Source organism: Mirounga leonina, unplaced genomic scaffold, assembly GCF_011800145.1.
Source record: "Mirounga leonina isolate KUSES-001 unplaced genomic scaffold, KU_Mleo_1.0 Mir_151, whole genome shotgun sequence".
Classification (NCBI taxonomy): Eukaryota; Metazoa; Chordata; class Mammalia; order Carnivora; family Phocidae; genus Mirounga; species Mirounga leonina.
Window position 1 is genome coordinate 32515059 of NW_023270377.1, and position 14571 is coordinate 32529629.

Sequence of the window (14571 nt, forward strand, 5' to 3'; positions counted from 1 at the left end):
TTTTTTGAAACTGGATATTCCTGTATGGTGCATATCTATGATACAGTTACCCAATCATGTTGAATAAATGGGTATGCCAAAAATTCTTAATTGATTCATATTGATAATCTTAAGTCTTTAACAATTTACAACATGTTCTCTGCTTAGTTAAGGTTTGGTATACTTTGTTTATATTTTCCTTTTATGTTTTAAATATTTAAACTTTGTGTAAAATTAAAGTACCAAATTAGTGCCTGTTAGAGGGCTTAACCTTTTAACTCTTTAACAAATCACAGAATTTAGTATATGTATGCATACACATAATCCAATTTCATGTTATCCCAGGTAGAATGTCATCTGAGTACTTTTTTTATTTTTTTTTAAAGATTTATTTATTTGACAGAGAGAGACACAGCGAGAGAGGGAACACAAGCAGGGGGAGTGGGAGAGGGAGAAGCAGGCTTCCTGTGGAGCCGGGAGCCTGATGTGGGGCTCGATCCCAGGACCCTGGGATCATGACCTGAGCTGAAGGCAGTTGCTTAACCGACTGAGCCACCCAGGCGCCCTCATCTGAGTACTTTAGAAGAGCAAATAAAACCTATCTCTAATTTTATAAACCGTTTCAGCTTAAATACCCTACTCAAGTCACCTGTTAAAAAATAACTGGCTTGCCTTATAAATTCTTACGTCTGATCCTAACTGAAAAATTATTTGTATTGTACATGTATAGTTAAGGTAAATTAGAGCGTTTAGACTGTCCCTGGCATTTATTATATTAAATAGTGACTAGGAATGGGGTCCATTTCTGGAAAATCCTAATTGCATATTTCTGTCAGGCCTGAGTAACAAACTTGACAGGCTATTTGAGCTATTCAAAATGCGTATGTAGTTTGGTATCTTAATTTTGTTTGCATCTCTGTCTGAAAGCTCTTAGCATTTAGGTGGTGGAGCTTAGCTACTGGGGAAATCATCTTATTTTTTTAGTTTATAGAATTCTAAATACACTGCATTCTGCTATGGTTAACTTAGTAAAATGTGCTTATCTGGTGTAGTAGTGCTGGTAAAATAGGACTTTCACAGCAACAATTTTATAGGACATCAGATTTGGAAAGGGACCTTGAATAACATTTAGTGTAGCCACTCCACCTGGTGCTTGACTGCAACATCCTAAATTAGTCAAAGAAGGGAGAAAATAAAGTCGGTAATGGTAATTTCCCCCACAAGGGTGTTTTCCTTGCATGCTCTTCCGTATTATTTGACATGCTCCTTTCTCATCTGCTTAAGCATTACTGAATGACTTGAATGAATGAATGAATGTGCAAGTAGGATGGACAGTTTCGAGAAAAAGTTTGTGACATATTTAAAATCACTATGACTGATAGCCAGTATTTTGGCCATTTTATTTCTGTTTTACATAAAGCAAGAAGTTAAAAATAAGCATCAAATCTAAGCAAGTCCAATAATAGCAATACTTAATCAAAATTAAGCTTGACTTCTGGATTGTAGAAGTACAGTTCCTGTAGAGAGCAAATACTTTACAAGTTTTGGTGAGAAATTTTGAGGGAATCATCTGCAAATACTAAGTTTTTCAGTTGCAGCCTGTGGAGTATAGAGGAATTTCCCACAAAGGAAATTTGTGGGAAAATTCAGGTTCAGATACTGCTTGCTTTAACATCCTCTTAAGTGTCTTGCTTGTAAAGATCTTTCATCCCTTTTAATGATCATTCTAGGATAGGTACTTTAATTAGATACTTGATATTTAAAGAGATGTTAAAGAAGAATTATCTAATCAAGACTATACCTTAATAGTGTCAGTATGATTTTAAAAAACGGGGAAGTTACGGGGGCGCCTGGGTGGCGCAGTGTGTTGAGCGTCAGTCAGACTCTTGGTTTCAGCTCAGGTCGCGATCTCAGGGTTGTGAGATTAAGCCCCACTTCGGGCTCTCTGTTCAGTGCGGAGTCTACTTGAGACTTCCTCTGCCCCACCCCACCACATGCTCTCTCTTTCTAAATAAATGAATGAATAAATCTTAAAAAAAAGTGGGGACATTATATGAGTGATTGGATCTTAAAGGCACAGGAACAAACCCTCCAGATTTGATCATTACCAGGGGTCTAGAACAGTGCTGTCCAGTAGAACTTGCTGTGAGAATGGAAATGTTCTGCATCTGCACTAATAAGGTAGCCAGTAGCTACATGTGGCTGTTGAGCACTTGAAACATGGCTAGTGTGACTGGAGAATTGAATGTTTTAATGTACATTAAAATAGTTACATGTGGCTACTTTGAATGTTTTAACATACATTTAAATAGTTAACATGTGGCTACTTATTGGCCAGTGCAGCTCTAGAATCTATATTTTGAGGAAGTGAGAATACTCTCAACAAAACGGCTCATTTTGCTCAAATGAACATTTATCAAGTGATTACCTTGTTTTATTTTTTTTATTTTTTAAAGATTTTATTTATTTGACAGAGACACAGCAAGAGAGGGAACACAAGCAGGGGGAGTGGGAGAGGGAGAAGCAGGCTTCCCGCGGAGCAGGGAGCCCGATGCGGGGCTCGATCCCAGCACCCTGGGATCATGACCCGAGCTGAAGGCAGACGCTTAACGACCGAGCCACCCAGGCGCCCCGTGATTACCTTGTTTTAAACGGACATTACATTTTAGATTCTTAGGCTGAAATGGATGTGGTTTTGCCTTTTAAAGAGACAATAAAGTTCTCAATATATGAACTAACTGCTTAGCTTATTCAGAATTGTTTGCATTATCGAATTTCCATACATCTGCAATTCTTTCAGACACATTGTGAAGTGAAATACTTCGTGACCATCTTTTAAGATGATGTAAGTCTTACTAATTGAAATTCAACTGAATTTACTGAAATTCAAACAACAAATGAAATTATTGGCCAGTTTTAGGCACCAAAGCTTCTGGATTTATGTGGTTCTAGAGAACATAAAGGATTTAGGTGAGTGAAGAGTTTAAATGAGTTAAGTCACATGTGTGGTCGGGAGGGGTGGTGGGAATGGAGGTCCTAGAGTGAAGTGAGGTGTGGGTTGAGGTGAACCAGATGAAATGGGACATCATTATAGAAGTTTCTCTTTTTCTGTCACTACCTCCCAACTTACTTTTTAGTTTTCTTCTAGCCTTAAGGTCTGGGTATGTGTAGGAACTGGAAGTACGAGTAGACCCACGATCTGGAAATGTTGTGTGTCCACCGCAGGGCACTGGCTTCCTTACAGAGATCTTGATGGAAATGAAGATGTTTCTCCAAAGCAGCTTTTTGCCTAAGGAGACAACCCATCCACAATCCCAATATGATTAAGCATCCCAGAAATTGCCCTTCTAAGCTAGTAGAATAACTTTGGATTTGAGCAAACATCAGTTAGACTTGGGGCTACTGATCTTGCATTTTAGTGGAAGATGATACTCTATTTGTTTAGTAACTTTACACATGAGTTTTGGAGTTTCATGAGCCTTCTACTGGCAAAGCAAAAGCTAGCAGTTCTTACACTCGTATTGCTGGAAGGGACTCCCTTGTTTTAGAGCTGAGGAAACAGGCCAGAGAAGTTAAAGTACCTGCGCCAATGTCACACAAGTGAAGATGAAATACAGCCAGCTGGCGTCAAGTTCTAAGCCCTGGTGGAGTGAGGCTCTACCTCTCACACCGCTGTAGTCACTTGGTTTTCTGCTTTCAGCCCCTGGGACTAGCTTTACACAATTGTTTAGCTTGCTTTTGGTCTCAATACTTACGAACCCAGTCCTGCCACTGTGATATATGGAATACATAATCTTGAATTTGAATCAAGACTTCTCTAATGATCTGTTTTTTAATTCACATAACAGCTGGGGGGCGGGGGGTGGTGGTAGTGGAACCCAACAGTTGACTAAAGTCCAGGAGTGGAACAACTCAGAGTTCGGTGGAAAACCCTGAAATAAAATTGTTCTGGCTGCCTTCTCTTTCTGGTCCCCTAAAGAGTACTTACTAGCTTAGATTCAGCTTAAGTTGTAGAAAATATATTTCAGGGGGGTAAACTGTTTACAGTCAAGATTGGACTCACACGGTTTTCTGTGTCATGCTTCTATACCCTTCAGTTTTGATGGTTCTAAAGAGGGATGTCTATTTGTTGCTTTCCCTAAGGAGTGGAAATTCATGAGAAAGCAACTATAGAGGATCTAGCTTTTAAAGAGTCAGTGGAAACCACATTGCTCAAGAAATTCTATTATCAGAAAGATGAAATGATCATTACTACTGTAAAAGAACAGAGCGGGGGAAAATGCCACTGGCCCCTGATAATTAGTTCTGCACTATTTCTCCAAACAAGGCTTTCATGAGGTCTGGTCTTCGCTTACTTCTCTGACCTCATCTTGGAAGTATTCTTTGTGCCTTGTTCACTTAGTTCCAGCCATACTGACTTCCTTTTATTCTCCCAATGTGCCAGTTTCATTCCTTCCTTTGAACCTTTGCACTCCCTGTTTACCTGCTGGAATATTTTTCTCCCAGATGTTTATGCAGCTAACTCTTTGTCATTCAGGTTTCTCCTTAGAGAACACTTTCTCTAAGAAGTTTGCCTTGGCCGACCAATCTAAACCAAACCTCCTGCAATCCTATCACATGTTTAAAACCTTTTCTGTCTAGCACCTATTGCCAGCTAAAAAAAATATTTGTCTCCCCACCCCCAGCCCTAGAATGGAAATGCCAAGGGAGAAGAGACATCTCTTTTGTTTACTTCTGAATTCCCAGTGGCCAGAAGAAGAGTGTTTGGCGTATAAGAGGTAACCAAAAAATACTGAGAAGGGTGTGGTTCCGAATCAGGGGGTCTTAGATGTGGTCCTGGCACAGCCCCCAACTCACTCTTCGGCCTTGATCAAGTTCCTTCCCCCTTCTTTGGGACTCCATTTTCTCATATGGAAACCAGAGTGCTGGGAGAGATGAAATCTAAACTCCCTTCCAGCTTCAATACAAGTTCTATAAGCCATGAAGAAATTCTGTGACACTGCAAAAGAGTCTGTTCTTTAGTTCTTCCAAACCATGCTTATGGAAAGTGGGAGAACTGCTCGTGTCCAAAGGTGGTGCAAGTTTGGTGCTAGCACCAGGGAAACAATCCCCTGTGGCAACTGTTCCCGAATATCCCCTACCTGGCTTCTTCCTGAGCTCGTGTCATGGCTCCCTCCAGATCCAGCCTTGCGGCCTCCTCTCCCCTTCGCCTTCTCGCCTCTGCTTCCAGCTGAGCCTTCTCTCCAGCTTCCTGTTTCCTCTGCTGGTGCTCCAGCCGTTCTTCTTCAGCCATTTCCAGCAGGCGTTTTTCCTCCTCTGCCAACTGCATTTCCAATTCCTTCTGCCTCTGCTTCTCATCCTCTGCAGAATAGAAAAGGAGGGTGGGCTCAGCAGAGGTCTCAGTACTGAAGAAAGTTCTCGGATCCGACTCCCAAGTCTGATTCCCAGGGACTCCCCCCGAGATACTGGTGTAGCCTACCTGCCAGCACGCTGCCAGCTCCTCTGTGGGGATCATGTTGGGGTCAATTTACAAATTTAAGAGTCCTTTATCAAGCACCTACTGTGTGCAGTGCACTGCGCAATGAGTACAAAACCTTGGCGGAGAATTTTCCAGAGCCTGGGGTGCTCATGGGTGGTATGCAGGTAGTTGAGGAGAGGCGTCAGATCGGGGCCTGGAGAAATCGTGTGCTCACTCAGCGGAACTGACCAGCCTAGAGAGTGTCATCTGCTGACATCTGCTGAGCCTCTCAAGTGAGGCTATAGAGATTCTATAGGCCAGCCCCTGAAAGGCTGCCCCGAAGCTATCCAGATGTTTGTTTCCATCTGCTAGGGAGAGGAGCAAGGAGCGGGGCTCTGTCTCCAATGCAGGCGGCTCCTGAGCAAGGCTAAAAGGGCAACGGGGGGGGGCAGGATCCCAGTTCAGGAGGTGACTGAATTGGGAGTAGGGCCCGAGTCATTTCCACAAGTGAGTCTGTCTTATTTTGATCTATCTCAACTCACTGTGGTCACACATATTAATCACTTCGGGAAAAAAAAAAAGAGCTTATACACTTAGAGTGCTTCACACACTAAGGCTTAGGATAGGAATAACTCTGGGGAGATTCAAAAGAACACCCACAGTGGGATAAAAATACTTCTGCCCCAGATAGGAGATGCAGATTGCTCCAGAAGCCCTCCTCACCAGCCCTCTCGGCTTCCTCCTGCTGCTTTGTTCTCTGCAGTTCTCGCAGTTTCCTCTGGAACGCCTCCCGCTGCCGCCGGACTCTCTCCTGGGCCACTTGCAACTGAAGCTGCTGCATCCTCGCCGCCTCCTCCTGCCGCCGCCGTTCTTCTTCGAGTCTCTCTTTCTTCAGGCTGGGAAAGAAGCCACAGGATGGCCAGGGAAATGGCAGCAAACACTGGGACATCCTTGTGAGACTGGCCACCGGGCAGTTCCCCCCCCCCCCCCCCGCCGTGGGGGCTCTGCAGCTACAGGCCACGGGGGGCATCCCATTCAGAGGGCACTGGGTGTCCAAGGGAAGCCTGAGCACAGAGCAGAAGCACAAACACAGCTGCTCTGGAGCTAGAAGCCTCATGTCTCACCACACGGCTCTGTGCTCTGGGGCAGGGGTACTGGGTTCCCAGAGCTTCATTTTCCATTCTTACAAGATGAATTTTAAAACTCTGGAGGTCTCGGGCGCCTGGGTGGCTCAGTTGGTTGGGCGACTGCCTTCGGCTCAGGTCATGATCCTGGAGTCCCGGGATCGAGTCCCGCATCGGGCTCCCTGCTCGGCGGGGAGTCTGCTTCTCCCTCTGACCCTCCTCCCTCTCATGTGCTTGCTCTCTCTCATACTCTCTCTCAAATAAATAAATAAAATCTTTAAAAAAAAAAAAGAAGAAAAACAACTCTGGAGGTCTCACAGGGTTGTCGTAAAGATGAGATGAAATGAGTCAAGGCCTCTGCAAGAATCTAGAACAATGCAGACAGGCACAGTGGCTCAACAAGCGCTCGCGGGGCCGCGTCACAAAGCCCTTCCAAGAAGATCCCAGGAACATCTAACTGGAGTAACCGTCACGGTCAGGACACTTCCCCTTATCTTTGGACCGAGGACAGAGAAAAACGAGATGTGGGCCTGAGCCTCAGAACCAGCTCTGTGGCTAGTGGAGGTCGACCCCGGCCTTTTCCTGCTGCCTCCCAGCGTAGTCACAGGCTCGGGCGCCCTACCCACCGCTTCTCCTGGGCGCGGGTGCGCAGCTCCAGCTCCAGGTCCTCCTTCATCTCCTCCGCCCTCTGCAGTTGCTCCTGCAGGAGCCGCCGCCGTGCTTCCTGCCCTCTTCTCCTCTCCACCTCCGAGCGTCGCCGCTCGGCCCTCTCGGCTCGCAGCCTGTCCCGGGTTGCTCCCTGTCGCTCCCTCTCGGTGAGGAGGGCCTACGGAACCAGGGCGTTCTTAGTGCAAGGCGGAGCCCGTCTCAGGGGCCTCAGGGGCGAGGCCTCCTCCACAGCCCTCGGTGTCTGAGGGTGTCGCCCCTCACAGAGACGGCGTCATGGAGTGGCTTCCACACTGACTGCAGCCTCGGCCTCCAGCTCTAGGGTCTGACTGGCCTGGGTCCAAGTCTCTTACTTGCTTCAGGATTTGGAGGTCACAACTGAATGTCCCTGATGTTGTCTTCCCCCTTGGGGCTGTTACTGGATTAATTGAAATAGCGAAAGTGCCAAAATAATGTCTGGCCCATCCTAGGTCTGGACTTTTCAGCCCTAGCTGCACTTCACAACCTCGCAAGGAGCTTTTAAAAAATTACTTGAGGCCAAGGCCCCACCCAGGCCAATTAAATGAGAACACCTAGGTGGGAGGCCTGGGTGGTTTTAAAAAGCTTCTCAGGTGACCCTTGTGAAGCCAGGGCCGGGAACCACAGGTTCTAGATAAAGGCTACTTACCAGGGGTGGTCTTAGATGTAAATGTGTTAGACTCACATTTAATCCCATGCAAACCCACTTTTTCAAGGAAAGGTTCTCTCAGCTTCTGTGAAGGATGTCTTAGCTTTCTTTTTCTCCCTAACACCCCCGCCACTGCCAGAAATATGCCCACGAGGGAAGCTTTGAACGCAACTCTTCCACGGGGGCTCTGTGTGTCCAGCTTGGGGTGAAACTTCCTGGCTTTTTAGCCTGGGCAGAGCAGTGCAGTACCATGGGTTGACAATACATCTAAGAAATTCTGATTCTCTACCAGGCTCAGGAAAGTTCTGCCCACAGGTAAAAATTTTCATCTGCGGTATAGAGCAGCATTCCATAGTCTAGGCAGCTGGGAGGATTGGGAACTATAAAAGAAAAATCTTTCTGAAATCCTTTTTGGTAGACCATGGGCAATAAAATAAAGAAAAACAAAATAATTTAAAACTGACAAGAGCCTTAATTTTAGAGTCAAAGGACCTGGATCTAAGTCTTGGCTCTACCGCTTGATGGTTTTGTAACTTCTGGCAACTGGGACACTTAGCTCCACGCCTCAGTTTCTAGGTCTGTGAAATGGGGATAATCACATCTGATTCACAAGTGTGGCTATAAAGATGAAATGAGATTCAGCAGAGTTGTACCATATGCACATGTAATTTATGTGGGTTTAACCATAGCAGTTTAGCTGTGGGTATAATTGTAGTGTTTAAAGATACTCTTTTTTTCTCCCCTACAACAAAACCTCCAAATGCAGTTCAGCACCTTCATTCATCCCAGTGGAAAAAAATTGTGATTTATTCCAACAGCAGAGGAAAAATTGGTTGTGTTGGTCGTATTGAGAGATGTATCTGTATGGTATTTTTAAAAATTCACTGCAGGGATATTCGAGGGTAATTTTCCTTATGCTCACTCAGTTTTTCTCTTAGATACTTGACATTAGAATCAAGGCTCTTGGAACAAAATTACTTTTATATGCCACAGCACCTTGTAAAGATAGATAGATATGTGCGTATAAGCTGCCTATGGCCCAGCTATGTGCCACAGAAAAGCAGATTAGGAAAGGAGGAATTTGCATAGCCTTTGGGAGGCAAACAAAACATGAACTCCTGGCCAAGTCAAAGATATGTGCTTGGGGGGGCACCTGGGTGGCTCAGTCCATTAAGCGGCTGTCTTCGGCTCAGGTCATGATCCCAGGGTCCTGGGATCGAGCCCCGTGTCGGGCTCTGCTCAGCAGGAAGTCTGCTTCTCCCTCTCTCTGCTCATGCTCTCTCTCAAAAAAAAAAAAAAAAAAAGAGGGGCGCCTGGGTGGCTCAGTTGTTAAGCGTGCCTTCGGCTCAGGTCATGATCCCAGGACCCTGGGATCGAGCCCCTCATCGGGCTCCCTGCTCGGCAGGAAGCCTGCTTCTCCCTCTCCCACTCCCCCTGCTTGTGTTCCCTCTCTCGCTGTGCCTCTCTCTGTCAAATAAATAAATAAAATCTTTAAAAAAAAAAAAAAAAAGGTATGTGCTTGGCTCTGATGGCCAGAATCCATCTTTCCCTGTAACTGTGAGGCCTGTGCCAACTTCCTGCTCCTTATGGGATGAGTATATGTTGTGGCATTTTGGGACCCTCACAGAATGCATCATTTCAGAGGGGCTTTGCCACTCTGTCTTTGATCAGCTCTGGCTTCTTACAGGGTCAAATAGAATAGAACAAATAAAAACATGTTCTAGTAACACTGTTTCAGTTACTGCAATATGATTCAGGGCAGTTTTTCCCCCCTCTGCAGTTGCACCAATGAGAACAGAAATCTCTCTGGCCAAGGTGAGAACATTGGACCTTACTTTGGAAGGGTCCTCATAACTTCTTTCTTCTTTAGATTCCACGTTTCCAGCGACCGGTACAGTCTGGGTGGGTGATGATCTTCCATCTATGGACACTTGGCTCTCTGGAGCATCATATTTGTGGGAAAGCCAAGGGTCCTCTACAACAGAATCTGCAGGAGAGAAACCTCTATCTGAAGTGTCTTCTGTTTCCTTAGAGTTAATGACATCAGGGCCACTCAGCTCTGCTAGTTCCAGATTCCTTTCCTTCTGTGTCCTTTTCCTTTTGGCTCTTGGTTTTCTTTCTTTGGGAATTAACTCTGATTTCTTTTCAGCCTTTGATTCCTTTGACTTTCCTGGAGAAGAAAATTGGGGACAGAGTTGTAGCTAAATAAATGTGATCTCTGCATCCTTTTCAGTAGCTTTTAAACTTCAGTGTGCAATGGAATCACCTGGGGTGTAGATTCCTCAGCTCTACTCCTAGAGTCCGATTCTTTAGGAATCTGCATTTTAACAACTACTCCAAGTGTTTTGAGAAGGGTAGTCCACAGACCACCCTTTGAGAAACTACCTTGTCCTATTTGGATCAACTGTAATTCAATAGTCTTGCTACTAAAAAAAGTTCTGTTTTGGTAGAAGCAAGACTCTCCAGAGGGGAAAACTATAGACACAAATGGAAAGTCAAGCCTCAAGAGTCTGGCTTGAGGTTACAGCTTTGTAACCTGGCAAAGTTTAAGCCTTCCATACTCGAGGAACTCTTCCTCAATTCACCTCTGGGGACCACAAGTATTTCCTTTCCCCAGTCCTACCAATGCAACCCAAGTCATGGGCTACAACAATGTAAGGTCAGCAAGACTTTAAAAAGCAAATCTCAAAAATAGATTGGGCCCAGGAGACGATCCAATGTCATCCTTTCTGACAGTCTTTGATTTGTCTGGAGGGTCTTCTAAATCATGTGGCCAGGAAAGAATGGGTATTAAGTTTTAAGCTAAAGAAGGTCTTCAGAAGCATGGGATTCTAAATTCCTTGGAAGGTGCAATATAGGAAACCAAGATGAAAAATGGCAGCTGGGGTAATCATTCACAGCTTGTTTCATCCTTCCCCTTCCCAAATGCTTTCACTGCCCAGTTCTCAAATTATGATAGTTATTCGTTCATAGAGGCCATGGTAAGAACATGTACTTGGAATCAAATGGTAGGGTCAGACTCTGGGTCCACCATTTCCTGTTCAGTCTGTTTGATCTTATGCAAGCCACCCTCTCTCTCTCAGGCCTCAACCACTACACAATATAATAATAATGCTTACTTTAATGGAGATGTTTTGGGGATTTCATGATGTCATTTATGTGGGGCTCTTAATACAGTGGGTATTCAGTAAATAGGTGCTATTATCATGATTATTTCCTCTCTTGATCACAGGTCTCTAGGCAACGCTGGTTTCGTCTCTCCTCTCTCTCCTAAGGTACTGACATGAAGTAAGGCTGCAATGGCATCTTAGCCAGAGATAGTTAAAAAGACTCAAAACAGGTAGTTTGTCCCATTGGATTCATGCTGATTCTCTGTGACACCTCCCAGCCCCCATTAGGTGTCTTTTCCTGGGTTGTTTGTCAAGGGCACATTCCCTTACCTACAGCGGCCTCTGCTTCCCTCTGGACCTTTCCTTCTCTCCTCCCCTTGGGCGCCTTGGACTTGTCTGTCTTGGTTCTTTTCTTTCTCTTGACTTTGCCAATCAACTCCATCTCCTAAAGGTGAAAAATTAAGGAAAAGGACCATGATGTGTAGCAAACAAGAAAAAAAAAAAAACATCAAAGGAAGATTATGTTGAACAAAACAGAATGGCTTAGATTGGAATTTGTGTGGGTTCCACATGAAGCAGAAGAGGGAGTCTTAGAATGGAGCTGGTGTGGAGATCCTCAGGTTCAGCCTTTCCTTTAAAACTGCTAGGTCTAATGCCATAGGAGGAAAGAGGAACAAAATACACTTTGTGATTGTCCTCTTTTTTGATGCTAAATCCTGATCTACAGAGTTGGATCAAAGTGAAGCAATTTTCAACTTTGATAGAATGCTATTGCTTCAGTTAATGTTTAGTTTAAATCAAAGCCAGCTTTATTCACTGTTGCATCATTTGCTAACTTTCCAAAAGTTTCTCAAGCAGATGACCAAAACCATGTCAGTCTTCACCTTTCCCCATGGGCTGGGACAACAATGGAGATTCCTCCAAAGAGAGGATGGCAGAGTGGGGCCACGGCTACCCTCTCAGTGCCTGTGATATTTTGACATAATAAGAAATATATATTCGGTCTTCATCCCCGGTCTCTGGCACAGAACTCCTAAAACCATTGTAATTTCTGGAGCACAAATGTGAAAAGAGTGGCTTTCGCTTTTCATTAACACAACCTCTTTCAACCACACCTGAGAGTGTGTTAATGAGGTGATTTTGGAAAGCACCTAAGGAGGGGGTATTGGTTACCAGGGGAGCCAACCACGTTATTAGAGGGTTGGAACTTTCAGCCCAACATCTGCAATCTCAGAGGAGGGAGAAAAGTCTGGAAGTTGAGTTAACAATCATTTGCCAGTGCTTTAATCAATGCTTTTATCAATCAATGCCTGCATAATGAAGCCTCCATAAAAACCTGAACCAAAAGAGTTTGGATTGCTTCTGGGTTGGTGAACACATCTACATGCCTGGAGGGTACACACCTTCAACTCCATGGAGAAAGAAGCGCCAGCATTTGGGACGTTCTGGACCTTGCCCTAGGTATCTCTTCATCTGGCTGTTCATTTGTATCCTTTAAAATATCCTTTGTAAGGGGTGCCTGGCTGGCTCAGTCAGTGGAGTGTGCAACTCTTAATCTTGGGGTTGTAAGTTCGAAGCCCACATTGGGTGTAGAGATTACTTAACAATAAAATCTTTGGGGCACCTGGGTGGCTCAGTTGGTTAAGCATCTGCCTTCAACTCGGGTCATGGTCTCAGGTTCCTGGGATTGAGTCCTGCACCGCATCGGGCTCCCTGCTCAGCGGGGAGTCTGCTTCTCCCTCTCTCTCTGCCCCTCCCCCTGCTTGTGCTCTCTCTCTCTCTCAAATAAATAAAATCTTAAAAAAACACAAAACCCAAAAAACAATAAGATCTTTGAAAACACCCTTTGTAATAAATCAGTTATAGTGAGTAAATAACTTTCTAGAGGTTTGTGAGCCATTCTAGCAAATTATCAAAGCTGAAGAAGAGGTTGTGGGAACCCTCCTTAGGTGACAACCTGGGACTTGTGACTGGTGTCTGAAGTAGGGGCAGTCTTGTGGGACCAAGCCCTTAACCTGTGGGGTCTGTGCTAATTCCAGGCAGGGTCAGAATTGAACTACATGACACCCAGTTGGTGTCCTTTGAGCTGGAGATCGATTGATGTCAGAAAAGACTCCACACACCTGGCGTCAGAAGTGGTGTGTAGGACAACTGAAGTTTCCTTTTAGTACCTTTGCAGGAATTAGAAATGGGCACCCCATCCTTCAGAAGGATGCAGTTCATTGCGGGGGTACAGGGCATGGTGAGTGAACCACAGACTGGATTTCAGCTCTCACTTGCCCCTTTGCAGTTCCCCTTGTATATAGAGTAAGCAATCTGCACAACTGTACATGGTAGCCTGATGGGAGCAAGCTTTTGGACCAAGCTCCTAGATGTTTACACTTACACTGATGTTGGCTAGAGCCTGATGGTTGAACAGTCTTGGTTCAGCCCTCCCTTCTGTTCCTCTTGGAAAAAAAGATGCATCTATAGGACTCAACCTCTCTGGGGACTCGTGTCCTGGGCGTCTCCTGTGCAGATGGTGCACATCATAATCTTTGCCCCTTTAAGAAAGAGCAAGACAGTGGGACCAAACATTATCAAAACCTCTTACGGACAAGGAAGAGGAAAAGTGAACATTGAGCTCTCGTTTCTGCGGTGCTATGATGGGCATTTTACACACTCAGTCAACCCTCTTTTTCCCAACACATTCCTGAAGAAGGGAGAATAGAAAGTTGAGTCTTCCCTTTTGGGGTTCTCTCCGGCTAAGTCCTCAATTTAGAGAGCAGAAAGAAATAGTCTGCCTCTCTGGGGTTGCATATTTATGCCTTTAGTTGAATGACATAAGGTTATCTAACTGAAATTCTTCTTTCAAAGACTCAGCTGAAAAATAAATGACCTTTAAGAAAGATTGTTTTAGGAACATGCAACTATCCATCCATTCTTTTATGCCCTTTGAATTCTCTTCTTGATCAAATCTAGCCACCAAAAGGTCAAGAGCTGTGTTTGTGTGATCCTTTGTAGAATTGCTGTCACTGATTATCTGTCCTAAGGATAACGGACTTATGTTCTCTGGGTAAAAGGGTCCCTAAGAAACAGCCATGTGGGTTTCAGTAACAGCTGCAGCAACAGCTTCTGTGGGCCAGGCCTGGTTCTGGCATCTTATTTTCTAGCTAAATCAGTATTATATTCACTGTGCTGTGCTAGGACAGGGCCTTACTATAGAAACGTGAGAAATATTTGTTGGATGAGGTAAATGTAATTTCCTGTAAATATATGAGTCTTTAAATCATTCAATGTCACTCTATAAAAACCCACAGAAGATTTATCCTTTAGAATTTAACGCTAAGAAAACATTTATTTCCCCCGAGGAACAGGTACGCTGCATATGAGAACCACAAACCTGATTGTGTTGCTTCTTTTGTTTGTTTGTTTGTTTGCTTTCACATTCAGCAATCTCTATCAAATCTGAAAGTCTGATTTTTGGTCACAAGGACTATAATGACTTTTGTGTAGTGTTGGTGTTTTTTTTTTTTTTTTCCTGCTGGCTTAAAAATTTTTTTCTTTTTGGTTATCTCCCCTTTTTCT

General features: G+C 44.4%; 1 protein-coding gene across 2 annotated transcripts in view; it reads right to left on the reverse strand.

Moving 5' to 3' along the window:
* Nucleotides 1-2375: 2375 nt before the first annotated feature.
* KIAA2012 (KIAA2012 ortholog) overlaps nucleotides 2376-14571 on the reverse strand; it is a 102687-nt gene continuing 90491 nt past the window's right edge. For both annotated transcript variants that reach the window (XM_035007364.1, XM_035007363.1), the window contains exons 17-23: nucleotides 13385-13547; nucleotides 11335-11446; nucleotides 9730-10064; nucleotides 7188-7387; nucleotides 6161-6333; nucleotides 5121-5340; nucleotides 2376-3268 (exon numbers count right to left, since the gene is read on the reverse strand). In XM_035007364.1, coding sequence (XP_034863255.1) covers nucleotides 3130-3268; nucleotides 5121-5340; nucleotides 6161-6333; nucleotides 7188-7387; nucleotides 9730-10064; nucleotides 11335-11446; nucleotides 13385-13547 — 1342 coding nt within the window. In that variant the 3' untranslated portion in view covers nucleotides 2376-3129. The remainder of the gene's footprint in view (nucleotides 3269-5120; nucleotides 5341-6160; nucleotides 6334-7187; nucleotides 7388-9729; nucleotides 10065-11334; nucleotides 11447-13384; nucleotides 13548-14571) is intronic.